This window comes from Anguilla rostrata, chromosome 3, assembly GCF_018555375.3.
Source record: "Anguilla rostrata isolate EN2019 chromosome 3, ASM1855537v3, whole genome shotgun sequence".
Classification (NCBI taxonomy): domain Eukaryota; kingdom Metazoa; phylum Chordata; class Actinopteri; order Anguilliformes; family Anguillidae; genus Anguilla; species Anguilla rostrata.
Window position 1 is genome coordinate 56,014,225 of NC_057935.1, and position 13,468 is coordinate 56,027,692.

General features: G+C 38.6%; 1 protein-coding gene across 1 annotated transcript; it reads left to right on the top strand.

Annotated features, from left to right (window-relative positions):
* The first annotated feature begins 617 nt into the window (after positions 1-617).
* Positions 618-4,991, top strand: rasl11a (RAS-like, family 11, member A). Its single transcript, XM_064328438.1, has 4 exons — positions 618-1,155; positions 1,768-1,824; positions 1,921-2,003; positions 2,776-4,991. The coding sequence occupies exons 1-4, from the start codon at positions 1,005-1,007 to the stop codon at positions 3,244-3,246; spliced, it is 762 nt and encodes a 253-aa protein (XP_064184508.1). The 5' UTR covers positions 618-1,004; the 3' UTR covers positions 3,247-4,991.
* Positions 4,992-13,468: the final 8,477 nt, after the last annotated feature.

Consider the following 13,468-nt stretch of genomic DNA (forward strand, 5'->3'; position numbering starts at 1 on the left):
AGACGCACATGTCATTTTTCTACACCAAGCCTTATTCATTGTATTTGTATTAATAAAAGTCATCAGATTGAAAGTCTTGCAACCTGTGTATATTTTCTCTCAGTTTGTTTTATCATTACATTTTTAATGTTGAAGAGCTAATTTAAAGGCACATGAATCAATTTAAAATTAATTATAATTTTCCCTGTTAAAAATAGCGCATGCTTACACATTCTGGATTTTTAATGGATAATTGATAATGCATAGGCTACAGAGAAATGTATGTTGAAAATGCATTTGGTTCAAAATATGTTTCCATGAGCTGTAGCCTTTGTGTTGCTATTTTACTTTCAACTATTCATTTAAATTGTGCAACAATTGTATTAATTCAGTTCACAATATCTATTGTGGGAGATAGATTGGTCTGGTTTATTTATTTATTTATTTATTCAGTTGGGGTTTCACATTTTTCTAACGATTTATACTATAACCTATATTCATAAAAAGTCGTTTTGTCCTCATTAAAAAATATCTGACAACGAGCTGTAGGCTACTATAGGCTTACTATTTACTATCTCTCTTTAGTTGTGTTATCAGCGGAACAGGGCTGTGCGGGCTGTGTACTTATCAGAAATCTCCCCCCCACGCTGGTTTACGCACGCCCCAGCATCATTCTTCAGTGCGTCTGTCGCCTTGTCCTCTTTCCACGGAGTAAGGCGGTTGTAATATGCAACAAGACGTATGTTTTTGACTTTTAGTTTGTTGAACGTTTGCGGTCCGCCCTTATGGTTAAATGTTATAAACGAGTAACGACAACATGCGGTGTCCTTAATTTTAGGCGCTTTTTCAGGGCAAACACTGTCAGTTGACATTTTTCTTGTTAGAAGAGGACATTGCACTAGGATCATAATGGACGAAACGCAGAAACCCGCCGAAGTAGGCTATTCTGAAATTCGTACCAAGGGACTTGGACTGAAATGTGCGAGCCGAATCTCAACACAGTACAGTTAAGGATAGCTTGCTAAATGCGTCTTCTCGTCGACTCTCCAAGAACAATGAGCAGCGGCTCAAGCAACTTTTTACTTGTCCCTATACCGGAGTATCCCGTTCTGGACTGCGTGCCCAACAAAAACGTTAAACTTGTTGTTCTGGGTGCTAGTAACGTTGGGAAAACAGGTAAGATTTAATAAGAAATATCCGAATGCGTAGCATATTTACTTAGCAAATACCCTGGGTGGAATGTATCTATGTGCAGTTATTCAAGGTTCACTCTACAACTTGGCTGCCCCTTAGTGATCTCTGCCAAAATTAGAATATTTGAGCGAGTACTTCGGCACCCTGTTCAGGATAAGCGTAATGTAGTATTGGCGTAATAATGAACACTTTACTGATTTAAATTATTTGATATCACTTCCACAAATTACAAAACGAGGATGTCGCCGTACGTCAGTATAATGATTAATAGTTAACCGTTAAAATGTCTAGAACTAGCGGATATTCCTGGGGGTCCTTAACAGTTGCATAATAATAGCGTATGCCTACCGTAATACCGGCGTTTCTGTAGCAGAGTACAAGTGGTAGAGAAAATTATGATCGTTAAGATTAGTGTTAGTCATCACATGTAGGCTACCGATTCAGAAAAAAACTGCATTTCATTCAAAACGAGAGAAATTCGCATGGCCACTAGAGAGCACTATATAAATCACATCAAACACAAATGGTCTGTGTTTTTGACGAATGTATTTTTAATGTGCATGTAAAATGAAGTTATTTTTTCGATATTTCCAGCTTTGATTGTGAGATTTCTGACCAAGAGATTCATTGGTGACTATGAAGCAAATACAGGTGGGTTCTCATTTAATTTTTTATCTCGTTGAATTAATTTATTTTTTCATTTTCAACACGTGAGGACATTTGTCTCTTTCTTTTCTCTCATATCAGGAGCCCTGTATTCAAGAAAAATTAATCTAGATGGAGAGCAGGTATCCTTACAGATTCAGGACACTCCTTGTGTTGCACTACAGGTAAATTAATCCAGGAAGTACACAGACAAGGGAAAGACTTGATACAACATTCCTGGTTCTCACTTATACCAAAATGTTAAAATGACTGACTGTATCTTTTTTGCTTTCATCATTAAGTTTCCATATCTTCTGAGAATTTTTTTTATTTCTCAATGTTTTCCTCAAAGGCTTGGTCAGTAAATGCAGCATGTAGACATTGGTGATAAGAGTGTGCTGCTTCATAATCTCTGTATGGGGTTAAAAAAAGAACAACCAAAGGCTGGACAACAACTGAAATGGGCTCTTGCTGGAATGTGTTTGAGTTATGCTATGTTTTGGTATGGAATTTTTGGATGGAATGAAAACAGATTTTTCTTTTGTTTGGCCCATTTATTATTATTATTATTATTATTATTATTATTATTATGATGTAACCACAACCATATGTCTAACAAAATACCAGAAAAATACCACTCAATTTACTGATAAAAATAGTTTTGATATTGCAATCATATAGTGGTTTCACAGCTGTCTTCTTGAAGTGGATATTGCATGTTTTGGAATTACTTGAAACATATTTTCTTGCCTTAAACTGCAGTGCGCGAATGCCCCCGTACCCACCATTGTAAATGCGGCTGGTTGTCATAAACTTGTGTCAGATATATACTTAACTGATATACTTAATTGTCGTGGTCAGTTGAAAACATACACTGATACTGGAATTATATTTTTTAAAAATCCAGAAAGAAAAATATCACTTTAAGCTTATTGCCAGGCTCTCTCTCTGGGACAGGATGATGCAGAGGGCCTGTACTGTCAGGAGCAGATCAACCGCTCAATCTACTGGGCAGATGGCTATGTGCTGGTCTTCTCCATCACGGACCACAGCAGCTACCGTACCATCCAGCCATTGTACCAGCACGTGCGCCGCATCCATCCCAGCGGCAACATTCCCATCATACTGGTGGGCAACAAGAGCGACCTCCTGCGGGCACGGCAAGTTCCAGCCGGCGAGGGGGAGGCGCTGGCCACCGAGCTGGGCGGGGCCTACTTTGAGGCTTCCGCGCGGGAGAATCACGAGGGGGTGCACGCCGCCTTCCTGCACCTGTGCCAGGAAGTGAGTCGAGCGCTGGGCGGCAGCAACGGGGAAAAGAGGCGGGCCGGGCTCCATCTGGCCCGGCCCAAATCACCCAACATGCAGGAGCTGAAGAGGAGGTTCAGGCAGGTCCTCTCCTCTAAGGTCAAATCCTCCACCACCCTGTGACGTTACCTCCAGGTGGGAGAGGAGCTGCTTTGAGAAAACTGGATTCAGAGAAACCTGAGGGGGCAAACGGTATGTGTCACTGGGCCACGCCTGTCGCTGTATGTGCAGGTCTAATGAGGAATCTGTCTGGAAGTGCAGACAAGTGAGAACAACTGTCTGGAGAGACAGATAGGCAATGGTCTGACAGACAGTTTTTTTCCAGTGGTCCATACACACCAATGTATTTCTGGATTGGGAGCTACTGCCTTCATTATTCAGTATAATTTTAGTTCATCTCTCCAACTCCCTGGGACACAGAGAAAGTCAGTATCTCCTCCCTTCCCCATATGGAGTTTTGGTTTATTTCTTAATGAACTGCCATATATTTTTGATTCAGGTTAAGTAAAGAATTAGAAGCAGACAAGAACTCACACTCAAACTACAGGATATGCTATTAATGTAGTCTCAAAGGGACTCTTTAGAAGGGAAAGTATCATGCACAGTTTAATGCTCCCAAGTGCATTTTTTTGGCTACAAGACAAAGACAACATTTTGACCAAGTATGTCCTCATCACATTGAAACTTTACTTAAGCATATCTCTGACCTCATTTTAATGACAACTAGAACAACATGTAGTGCCTAATATGGACAAACATTAAACTGTGAAAAACAGAAATAATTAAACTTTTGTCATTCAGTAAACCACAATTTGGTTCTATAGATTGAATAATTTCTCATTTTGGCATGTGCTTTTAAGTTAGGAATGTTGTATCAATGTGTATAAACCACAGAAGGAGATCCATTAGAAAATGATCAATTATAGTACTTTTGTCAATTATAATTCACAGTAAATATACAATATACATGTATACAGTGCAGAACATATGGGACAGCCTGTGTAGACTCTTCCATTGTTTCTTTTGAACATTCTTTGGGATCGCAATGCTTTAGTAATATGTGACATGGACACATACTGTCTGTGAAATAGACAAAAGTGCCTGCTTTCTAAACACCCTGCGTGGCTAGATACCATCAGTCAGGGCTTTCTTATTCTTACATAAACTCTGGCATAATTAAATAAATAAATGATTTAAACAATTAATTTCTGAAGTGAGACTACAGGGACATATGTCATATCGCTGGAGTTTTTTTAATCCTTCATGTATAAATTTAGGCCTTTTCGCCAATGAACGGTCTGTTACGTACTCTACATACAGTCCACCAAGACAGTGGGCACACAAACCCATGTAGTTTTTTTCCACTTGCTGTTTATGGATCATTTAATGGTGCTCCTTTCCACAAGGTATGAGAATTTGCATATTCTTTGCATCATTAAAAATCTTGTGTATAAATATTTCAGTTTGGTACATAAATAAAAATGTGCCTTATCCTTCAAATACTGTCACTACGTTATAGATCTATGACTAATGAAGTTTGTTCAGAACACCTTTCTACTTCCCTGTAATAAAATTAATTGTTCTCATTTCCTGAATAGTTGCAGTTTTGGAGATACAAGTTTTTATGATCCTGGCAATATGCATGTTTATTTAAATTATGCTGGATTTCTATATTAAAGAATAAGAATGTGCCTGGAAAAATTGAAATAACAGTCATATAGTAATGGTGAAATTAGTATGTGTATTTACCCCCTGGGCTATGATAAATTGACACCAGCTTGGCCATCTGAACTGTTATGTTGTACTTCTTCCGAAGTCTATTTTCTATCTGTTTTAAACCTCAGGGAAATAAACCAACCTTGATTCCAGTTTCTTGTGTCTTCCCACTGATTCCCACTGTCATAGTTTAAATACTCTGTGAAATCCTTGAATTTTTGTCTAATACCCACACATATTACTTGTGGGTGCCAGTGTGTGTGTTCCTTTGGTGAGGATGCATTCCTTAAAGCTGTTGTGGAGACTGAACCAGACATACTCCACAAGTGACAGGAAGCTTGTCTCTTTTCTGGGTCAGTGTATCAGTGGTGGTGTTTAAAACTAAATTGAGTTATTTATTAAAGTGCCTTGCCTTCAACCTGGCTGTTGCCCCAAATAGATTCTGCTCATGTTATTCTTGCACTCATGTCTCTTAAATTAAAAGTAATTGTCATTGAAACATATTTTAAAACATCTTATGTTTTTCATGTGTTTTTATATTAACCCTTCCAGTATTTATGGGAACGTGAAAATTTATTCCATTTATTTTATTTGCAAATTATGAAATATTATATTTGGTTCAGGAAAAAATGTCTTGAAATATGTTCGATAGTCCCAATGCTGAAATGAATTCTTAAGAAAAATCTTTTAATTTGTCTACTTTGGATTCAAATGATTGAACTCCATATTTTTGAGCTTCCATTGTAACTTTGACTGCTCCCTAAGTAAATTCGAACTTATTATATTTTTTTAAATATGTAAATGAAAAATTTAATGATCATTTATTTTGCCTGCTAAAACATCATCAGGAACCCCTACAAATGAGTTTATCTGGAGCATCCAGACTGAGGGAGAGGTCTTGCTGAGGGGAGGAATTGGAGGGAATGTCAAACATCTGTCTTTGCCAGATTTAGCTTCAGGCGATGCTTTGCCGTCCAGCCCAAGATGGCCTTCAGGCAAGCTGAGATGTGTGTTGAGACCTGTGTGTTTTATGGGGGAAGAGAAAGGAAATGTTCACCAGCACAGAAGTTGCATGAAAAACTATGTGAGGAGATCAGAAAACCCAGAGATTACATGTCTGTTGGTCAAAGAGGAGGGGACCATGTGTGGAGCCTTGGGGTAAGCATTTCAGGATCATTCTTGACATTTGGAGTCATAAAGGTCTTGACTCACTGCCATCCCAAGAAACAGAGGAGCATCCAGAGAGGCAGAAGTTTAGCCTGGATCGCAAAGAGCAATTTTCCTTTTGTTTGTTACAAATTGCCAAACTCCTACTTGGCAAGACTAATGTGTATATGTCCAAATTGGTGTAATGTTAAACAAAGGAGGAAAAGATTTTAGGAAGGCCAATCTTGCTTGAATATTGCGGGGCACTGAAAGTTTTTTGGACCATTAGCAGAGCTCTAGCTGCAAAGAATTGAATTTGGTAGCTTAAGGGTCCTTGAAAACATGCATGCTTCTAAACATGGATAAACATGCTCACACTCATCCATATGCACGCACACACACACACATACAGCAGAAACATGCTGCTTCTCATCTGGAAAATAGAAGTCATACGGAAGACATTAATTCTCAACAGGTAAGCAGCCAGGGAGAATGTTTCCATGAGACTAATGGGGGAAAAGGCTCTCTGCTCGTCTCCAAAAACAGAGTGGCACAAACACCCTGTTTAAAACACCATAGAGTCTTAACACAATCTACTCCTTCCACAGAATAATTTATGTGTGACTTTTTCATACAGCAACAAAGAAATTTGCTGATGGTAACTGCTGTTTTCTGTCCCTGAGGACTATATGGGGGATGAAGTGGAGCTGTGGATGTCCTCTCTGTAACAAGCTATTAGACTTACCCCTCGACCTTAGTGCTGCTGGGATTCACATTGCTGAAATTTCTGTGTCCATCTGAAGTCTAATATGTCCTCTGTGCATGACTCTGTGTGGGAGGGTGGCCTTACTGGCCACTCAGAGACACAGAGAGGAGGTTCCTCTCCTTGTAATCCCCAGGATGGCCTTTTCATTCTCATTTCCAGATGAATCTTCCCAGTGTACAGCAGGAGTGTCTCTTTCACAGAAGTTTCACTAGAGCACTACTTCAGGGAGGTTAGAATCCAGCTGCCTGAGCCGTTTGTGCTTACATGGTGTGTTTTTGAGGGGTTATTTGGTCTCATGGAGATTATCATGCACAGATCAAGTCTCCCACTGCTCGCTGCTAAAGGGCAGCAGGAAAATCAAATGCATCTGAAGCAACAGAAAAGGCTAATAAACATCTGGTGAACACCTTTGTCTGTGGGGGAAAGGCCGTTTGCACGGGCTACCTAAGATGTGCTTGAATCAAGCAATGATTTCAGCAGAAAGAGTCCAGTACAGTTGGCAGAAAAGTGCAAAGTAATTACATGCAGTAAATTTCCTTGGGACAGTTTTACTCTTAAATACATCAGTAAACCAAACAGCTTTTTCATGTCACCACGACCGTCCACCATGGATGAGATCACTGACACATGGAAATGAATGATTTCCTCTCTGATAAAGCATTTGGCCGTTTCTCCCAAAATAAATAACAATGTAGTGGAAAAAAGAGAAGGTAATTCTAGTGAAGAAAAAAACACCCAGTTAATTTATAATAACACAGCAGAAATAGGGATCACAGGCTCATAATAAATTCACTAAAATCAAAGTTCTGAGCAAGGAAGAGACTGCATTATATGGAAGCTTAATTTTTTCCTTTGAATTGTCTAGTTTTTAGAAAGTATGACTGGCCTGGGAGCACTTCCATGGTGAAAATCCCCAGTCTGGAGGGCTGCGTCGCCAAGTCAGCTCAGATTGCAGGACTGGGAGCAGCTGTCTAAGCCAACATTTTCTCTGATTGGTGATTGCTTTCTGCAATAGCCGGATTCAAATATCCAAGTCTGTTGAGATATTTTATTGACGCACACTGAAGAAAAGTCTGAACTATGCAAAAATTGCCCCAAGTAGTTGCAAGCAATTACACCAAGTAGCTAATCAGTGCATTACCATAATGTTCACATTCTTATAAATACAACACACTGCCTTTGTATTAACAAATCCACAGATCCCTTCCAGGGTGGCACAGAAACAAATACCTTTCCCAGCATTTTCCACAAATGAAAGCATCAGAAAATCTTTCTGCAGATGCATGTTGATTAACGTATTAATTTTGAGGAAAATATTATTCATTTAAAACATCAAGCTTGCAACTTAATTCAATTCAACCTACTGCAAAAAAAAGTATGCAACTACTTTAGAGTTGAATTGTTTCAATATTTTCTGAGTGGCACTTTGACTAATTAATTATGGGAGGGTAGTGAGCATTTTAAAAGGAAAAATACATTTGCTGTTCATTTAAACAGAATCAAGCCACGGCTTCAACTTTTTCCATAGTCAATAGTAACAAAAGCTGGTATCAGATTGATAATCTTTTCAAATTTGTTGAATGGTTTTGATTTAAAGAATGGAATTAGGTTGAACCCTTTTGGCAAATTAGCATTCTTGTTGTGCCCAGTTGCCTTGATAAATAAGTAGATAGCCTAGTCAGCTTGCCCGTGGGACAGCCCAGCCAGCCTGGACAAGTCAGTGACGTGTTTTCCTTTTAAAAAAAAACCTAAACATAACATCTCATGTCTGCTTCACTGTCTGTGGTGAAGAGCTTTCATTCAGTAGACCAAGGATACTCAAATATGGCTCTCAGGGCTGGCCATACTACTGGTTTTCATTCCTCCTTTCGATCTGGGACTGATTTGAACCTGATGCACCAGGCGAGTGTAATTTCTGGCACCGTCATCAGTGACACTATTGAATTATAGACTATCAGGCAGAAAAGAAAACTAACAGTACTACTGACCTGGAGGGCTAGATCTGAGCGTCCCTGTAGCAGACAGAATGTTATGTTTAATTTTTAAATGTTCATTTAATGGTTTGCTGCCCTTGAATAGGCTACACTACATTTTGTGGTTGGAATGCCCATTAGTTGGATGGCCATTGCAATTATTTCTTCAATTGAAAATATAGCCAATTTGCCCAATGCTACTAGTGCTCATAAAAACAAATCTGTAAATACAGCCAAAAAATATAAAGCCTTCTCTTAGTGGTGAATCAAAGTCTGTGCAAGCTACCATGACATTGTTGATGAGGTTTGCCGCAAAATAAAAATAAACTGCTGAATAAAACAAATTGAACTGCTTGGTAAAACTTGTCTCATTTCGGTCAGGTGAAAAGGTGGTAAGCCTACACATATAATTATTGGGCTTCTTTTTTTCTTTTTTTTTAAAGCGAGCAGACAGTCTGCTCTTGTTTATTTTATTCAGACAGGGAGAGAGCAGGTGTTCAAGGCCCCCATCTGTGGGAAGGGACTGTGGACTGTGCCACGCATCTCCCTCCCCTCTAGTTTTAGTTCTTGGTTCTTCATGTACGCAGAGAGTATAAACAGCGACATATCTCCACCAGACTGTTTGTTCACAACTAGTCCACTTAGCTTCAGAGCTATATTAGGTTATAACAGGACTTTGGAATGTTGACCAAATAAAAGATGTTATCTTTGTAAGCTTTATTGACTTTAATAACACAACTGAATCCAAGAATAATTTCATACAACTAGTCAAGTTTATTTAGCCTTGAATTGGAGTCAGCATTGATGTTTTGAAGAAACATAAATCTATTTTTACTCAGCATGTCTCCCCAAACAACCCATTATAATGTATATTTTCTCATAATTACCAGGCCTCTCACACAGGGATCTTTTTCATATATAGTAACTGAATTATTTATTTCTTTATTTATTTATTTTTTCCACGATATATTAGATTCATTTTCCATTGCAAACGATAAATACAGCATAAAGTCTGCATTTGGCTGAATTTCACAAAAGGGGGACTTAGGAGAATGAATGTTTCTTAAAATTATCTAGTTTTATTGTCGTGTGTTTTGTCATTATGAATAGCCACCTTATGTAAGCTCTTATTGCTTTGTGTGTTGTCATTTCTTGGTGGCCAAGGCAAACAAACAAAAATGTCCAGGATGTGATCATTTATATTATACCAGTAATCTCTCTGTGCAACACATGGATGGAAAGAATTATTTCAGTATCAGGAACACTGCGTTTGAGGCAGATGCAGCGGAAATTACTTTCAGGTGCACAAAATTTCTGTTATTTTCAGAGATGCACTAAATTTTAGAGATTGTTTTGACATTCACATGAGTTTGGCTGCCATAATGTAATATGTAGCACCTGTTTTTGTTCACATAAAAATTTCCCATTCAATATATGCAATGTATGCACAGCATATATTATATTTTTGAAAAATGTAAAATGTCGGTGCAGACTGGTCGCAAATGCAGCGGACTGGCAATTGAAATAGTGTCACCCAGGGAAACAGGGAGGGTTTCGTTTGGCAGGGGGTTCCTCTGTCTCTACGGTTCAATTTAACCTAATGGTGTTTTGTTCAAACGCTGCATAAGGCCATCTGAAATCCATCCAAGTTTTATGACTCAGTCTTAATGGCTTGTTATTTTTACAGGCAGTAGAACAAGAAAAGCCAGAAAAGAAGAACTAAAATGTTTATCTTCCACAAATGCCCTTAAGCCCCCTAATAATCACTACACCCTATAAGTTCAGAAATGTCATGCTTTGGAATAAGGATTTAATGGCTCAGCTGAGGTAATGTTGTCTGTGTCAGAGCATTCACAAAATAATACGATCGCCATCATCTTATTCCTTCCTGTTCCCTTCCCCCTCTTCTCCGCTAGCTTAACAAAATAAGTCACTACCAAAGAGAGTAAAATGGGTGTGCACATGTTTACTTGTTCTTGGGCTTGGAGCATTTCCTGTAAAGGCAACAGCGGCTGGCAAAGTAGATATGATTGCTGCGCAGAGGCCTCCAGCTTGTTCCCAGAAATATACTTTTCACAATTTCCCACCCTCTGAAATACAGGCCTTCGTGTTCCCACAGTGACGAAAACTGGGAAAAGGAGGGGAAAGAAAGAGTAGGGGAGGGGTTGTGTGATGACAGTGTCTAGCAAGATGAGAGATTGTGGCTTGTGGTGAGGTTATGCTAAATGTGTGAAACAATGCCATTTGGGCTTGTTTTGTTTACACACCAAACCAACCACCCTTGCTCCTCTGAGTCAGTGAATTCATTGGAAGTATACGCCCTGATCTGAATGGGGAAGGGGAGACCGTCGGCATCCCATTGCCTTTCTCCCAGCTCTTTCATCCTCCTGCAGTGGAGTGGAACTGTAAACTTCCTGAAGGGCTTTTGGCCCAGTCTGCTCTCTCTTCAGAGGGTATCAGAGCTCACACAAGGCCCTTCCACATCTGTCACTCAGACACTAATATTTTTCCTGTGTATTTTGGTGATATGCCGCTCCATTTTTGCACACTATTCTCCAGAAAAAACATATCCTATTTGTAACTTTATGAGATTGTGAAATGCTGTACGTTACGCGGTTACATCACAAATTCAGAACTGTTTTATAGTTTCCTTCAGGGTGGGATGGTTTGCCCACAATTCTGCATACCTATGAATGTTCAGTATAGTTGGTTGAAAAGGCCCTTTCAGTGTTTTTCTTTTCCTGCAAATTAATTTTTACCTCTAGACTGTTTGTAAGTGCACTGTCATGGTGGAATGATTTGCACTGAGCATGTACTTCCAAATAATTTCCAAGAAAAAGCAACACAAAGTTGTGAAAATTGTATACTTACATTCTCCTGAACTGTTATCATCTGTAGCACCCATTCAAAATAAAACAAAACCTTTTTCTAATCTAGCTGTTTTTCATTTGGGAAATAATAAATCAGCAAAAGATATATACATGTGTGAATCTTTTGGGCTCTGAGCTAGGCTGAGCAGTTGAATGCAACTCTGGAAATGAGTCTGCCTATTGGCTCATTTCCTTTGGCAGGAGCAAAGCATTATGAAAGAAAGATGAGAATGGGGGAGCACAGAGGGTCAGTATATGAGTGCTTAATGTGGGGACCTGGAATGGTCTTTCTTCATGGCTTCCAATAGGGACCCCTAACCAGTCAATTATATTTCCATCCCCATACCTAATGCCTCAGGTCTGGGTCAGGTTTGTCAGCATAAGATAAATATTTCTGGGAGCGTGGTTTCTAATAAATAGAATCCATGCTTAATGTAACACTCTATCCACGGAGAGATACAGGTGCTAATTTCTGTGGTTAAAAGTGAAAGGACTGTCCCATTTAATTTCCCCCTGATTTAAAATGTATTTTATTTTATTTTATTTTATTTTATTTTATTTTATTTTATTTTATTTTATTTTATTTTATTTTATTTTATTTTATTTTTGCCACAGACAGCCACAGAAAGTCATTGGGGCAAAATCAAAAGTACAAAGTTCATAAAAGGGAATGAACATGTTTGTCCATAAATCTTTCAGGATCAGAGACCAGTTGGGGGTGGGTGGACGTGGGGTCGTAGTGTAGGCTGTATGGGGGCAGAGTCAGAAGAGACAGCCGAATGATATGTATATTCTGATTAGGAGTGGCATTCTTTGTTGGAATTTTGTCTCAGTTATTTTTGTAAAAAAAAACCTATCAATTGATGCGGATGCACAATTCCTTGATGCTGAAGCAAACTGCATGTAGAATCAGAAGCAGTCCTGCATAATTACAGTTGAGGTTCATTTTTTAATTTTTAAAAATATTTTTGTTGAGTATACTCCCAGTTATTCTGAGGTCAGAGTATCTATGTTACACTGCCCCCTGGACGTGAGAAGACATACTACCAGTACAATGTTCTGTCCACTTGCAGTTGAACTACATCAGGCAGCCAGGATATTGAGATATCAAATTTAATATGTCCTGGCTCATTCTGCTTACACCACAAGTCAAGTGACAAATTTGTTCACATTCCAGATTTTAATGATCCAAAAATAAGGTGTTTGTACAATTTTTGGACTGCCAAGGCAAGCACATACAAAAACAAATGATCATAACAACTACAAATACATTGGTTTAATTTGGTTCCATGTACAGTTAAAATAAAATCATTAGAATTCATTATTCTTTCTTCACAGTCAGACAGACAGTCATCATCTGTAACATAATTTTTACTTCTGTTAGTAAAGATAATGGTTATTAGCTATTATACAAAGAAGAAGAAGAAGAAAAAGAGGGAACTGATCTCATTAATGACTGATTTTAACATGAAATGAATGACAGGGGGAGTGGAAAAAGAGTTGAATACGAGATTCAGATATGCCTACATTATGATCTGCAATGGGTAGCAGTGCATTGCACAATTACATAACATCAAATTTTTGATTGGACAATCCCATAATTAGGTTCAAATGATTTAATATGGCATTGTTATTAAGAACAACAATGCACCATTGGGTCTTTGTCAATGGGATTTAATTTGAGTAATCTTTAGGCAACTCAATCTAGGTCAATTGTTATGTGATACACTTGATACAGTATGACTTTGAGGAGATTATGCATATCCCAAGTATTCTTCTAGCCTGGGCCTGCCTTCAGGCTAGTGTTATAATTCTCACCAAGGCTGCTTATCTTACATGTCCTTCGTTTGTTTTTTAATATGCATATACTCACA

Excerpts from the sequence above, each read along its gene's own strand:
- rasl11a (XM_064328438.1), top strand. The coding sequence starts at position 1,005 with ATGCGTCTTCTCGTCGACTCTCCAAGAACAATGAGCAGCGGCTCAAGC. Across the intron at positions 1,156-1,767 it reads TAGTAACGTTGGGAAAACAG|CTTTGATTGTGAGATTTCTG; the intron begins GTAAGATTTAAT and ends CGATATTTCCAG. Across the intron at positions 1,825-1,920 it reads TGACTATGAAGCAAATACAG|GAGCCCTGTATTCAAGAAAA; the intron begins GTGGGTTCTCAT and ends CTCTCATATCAG.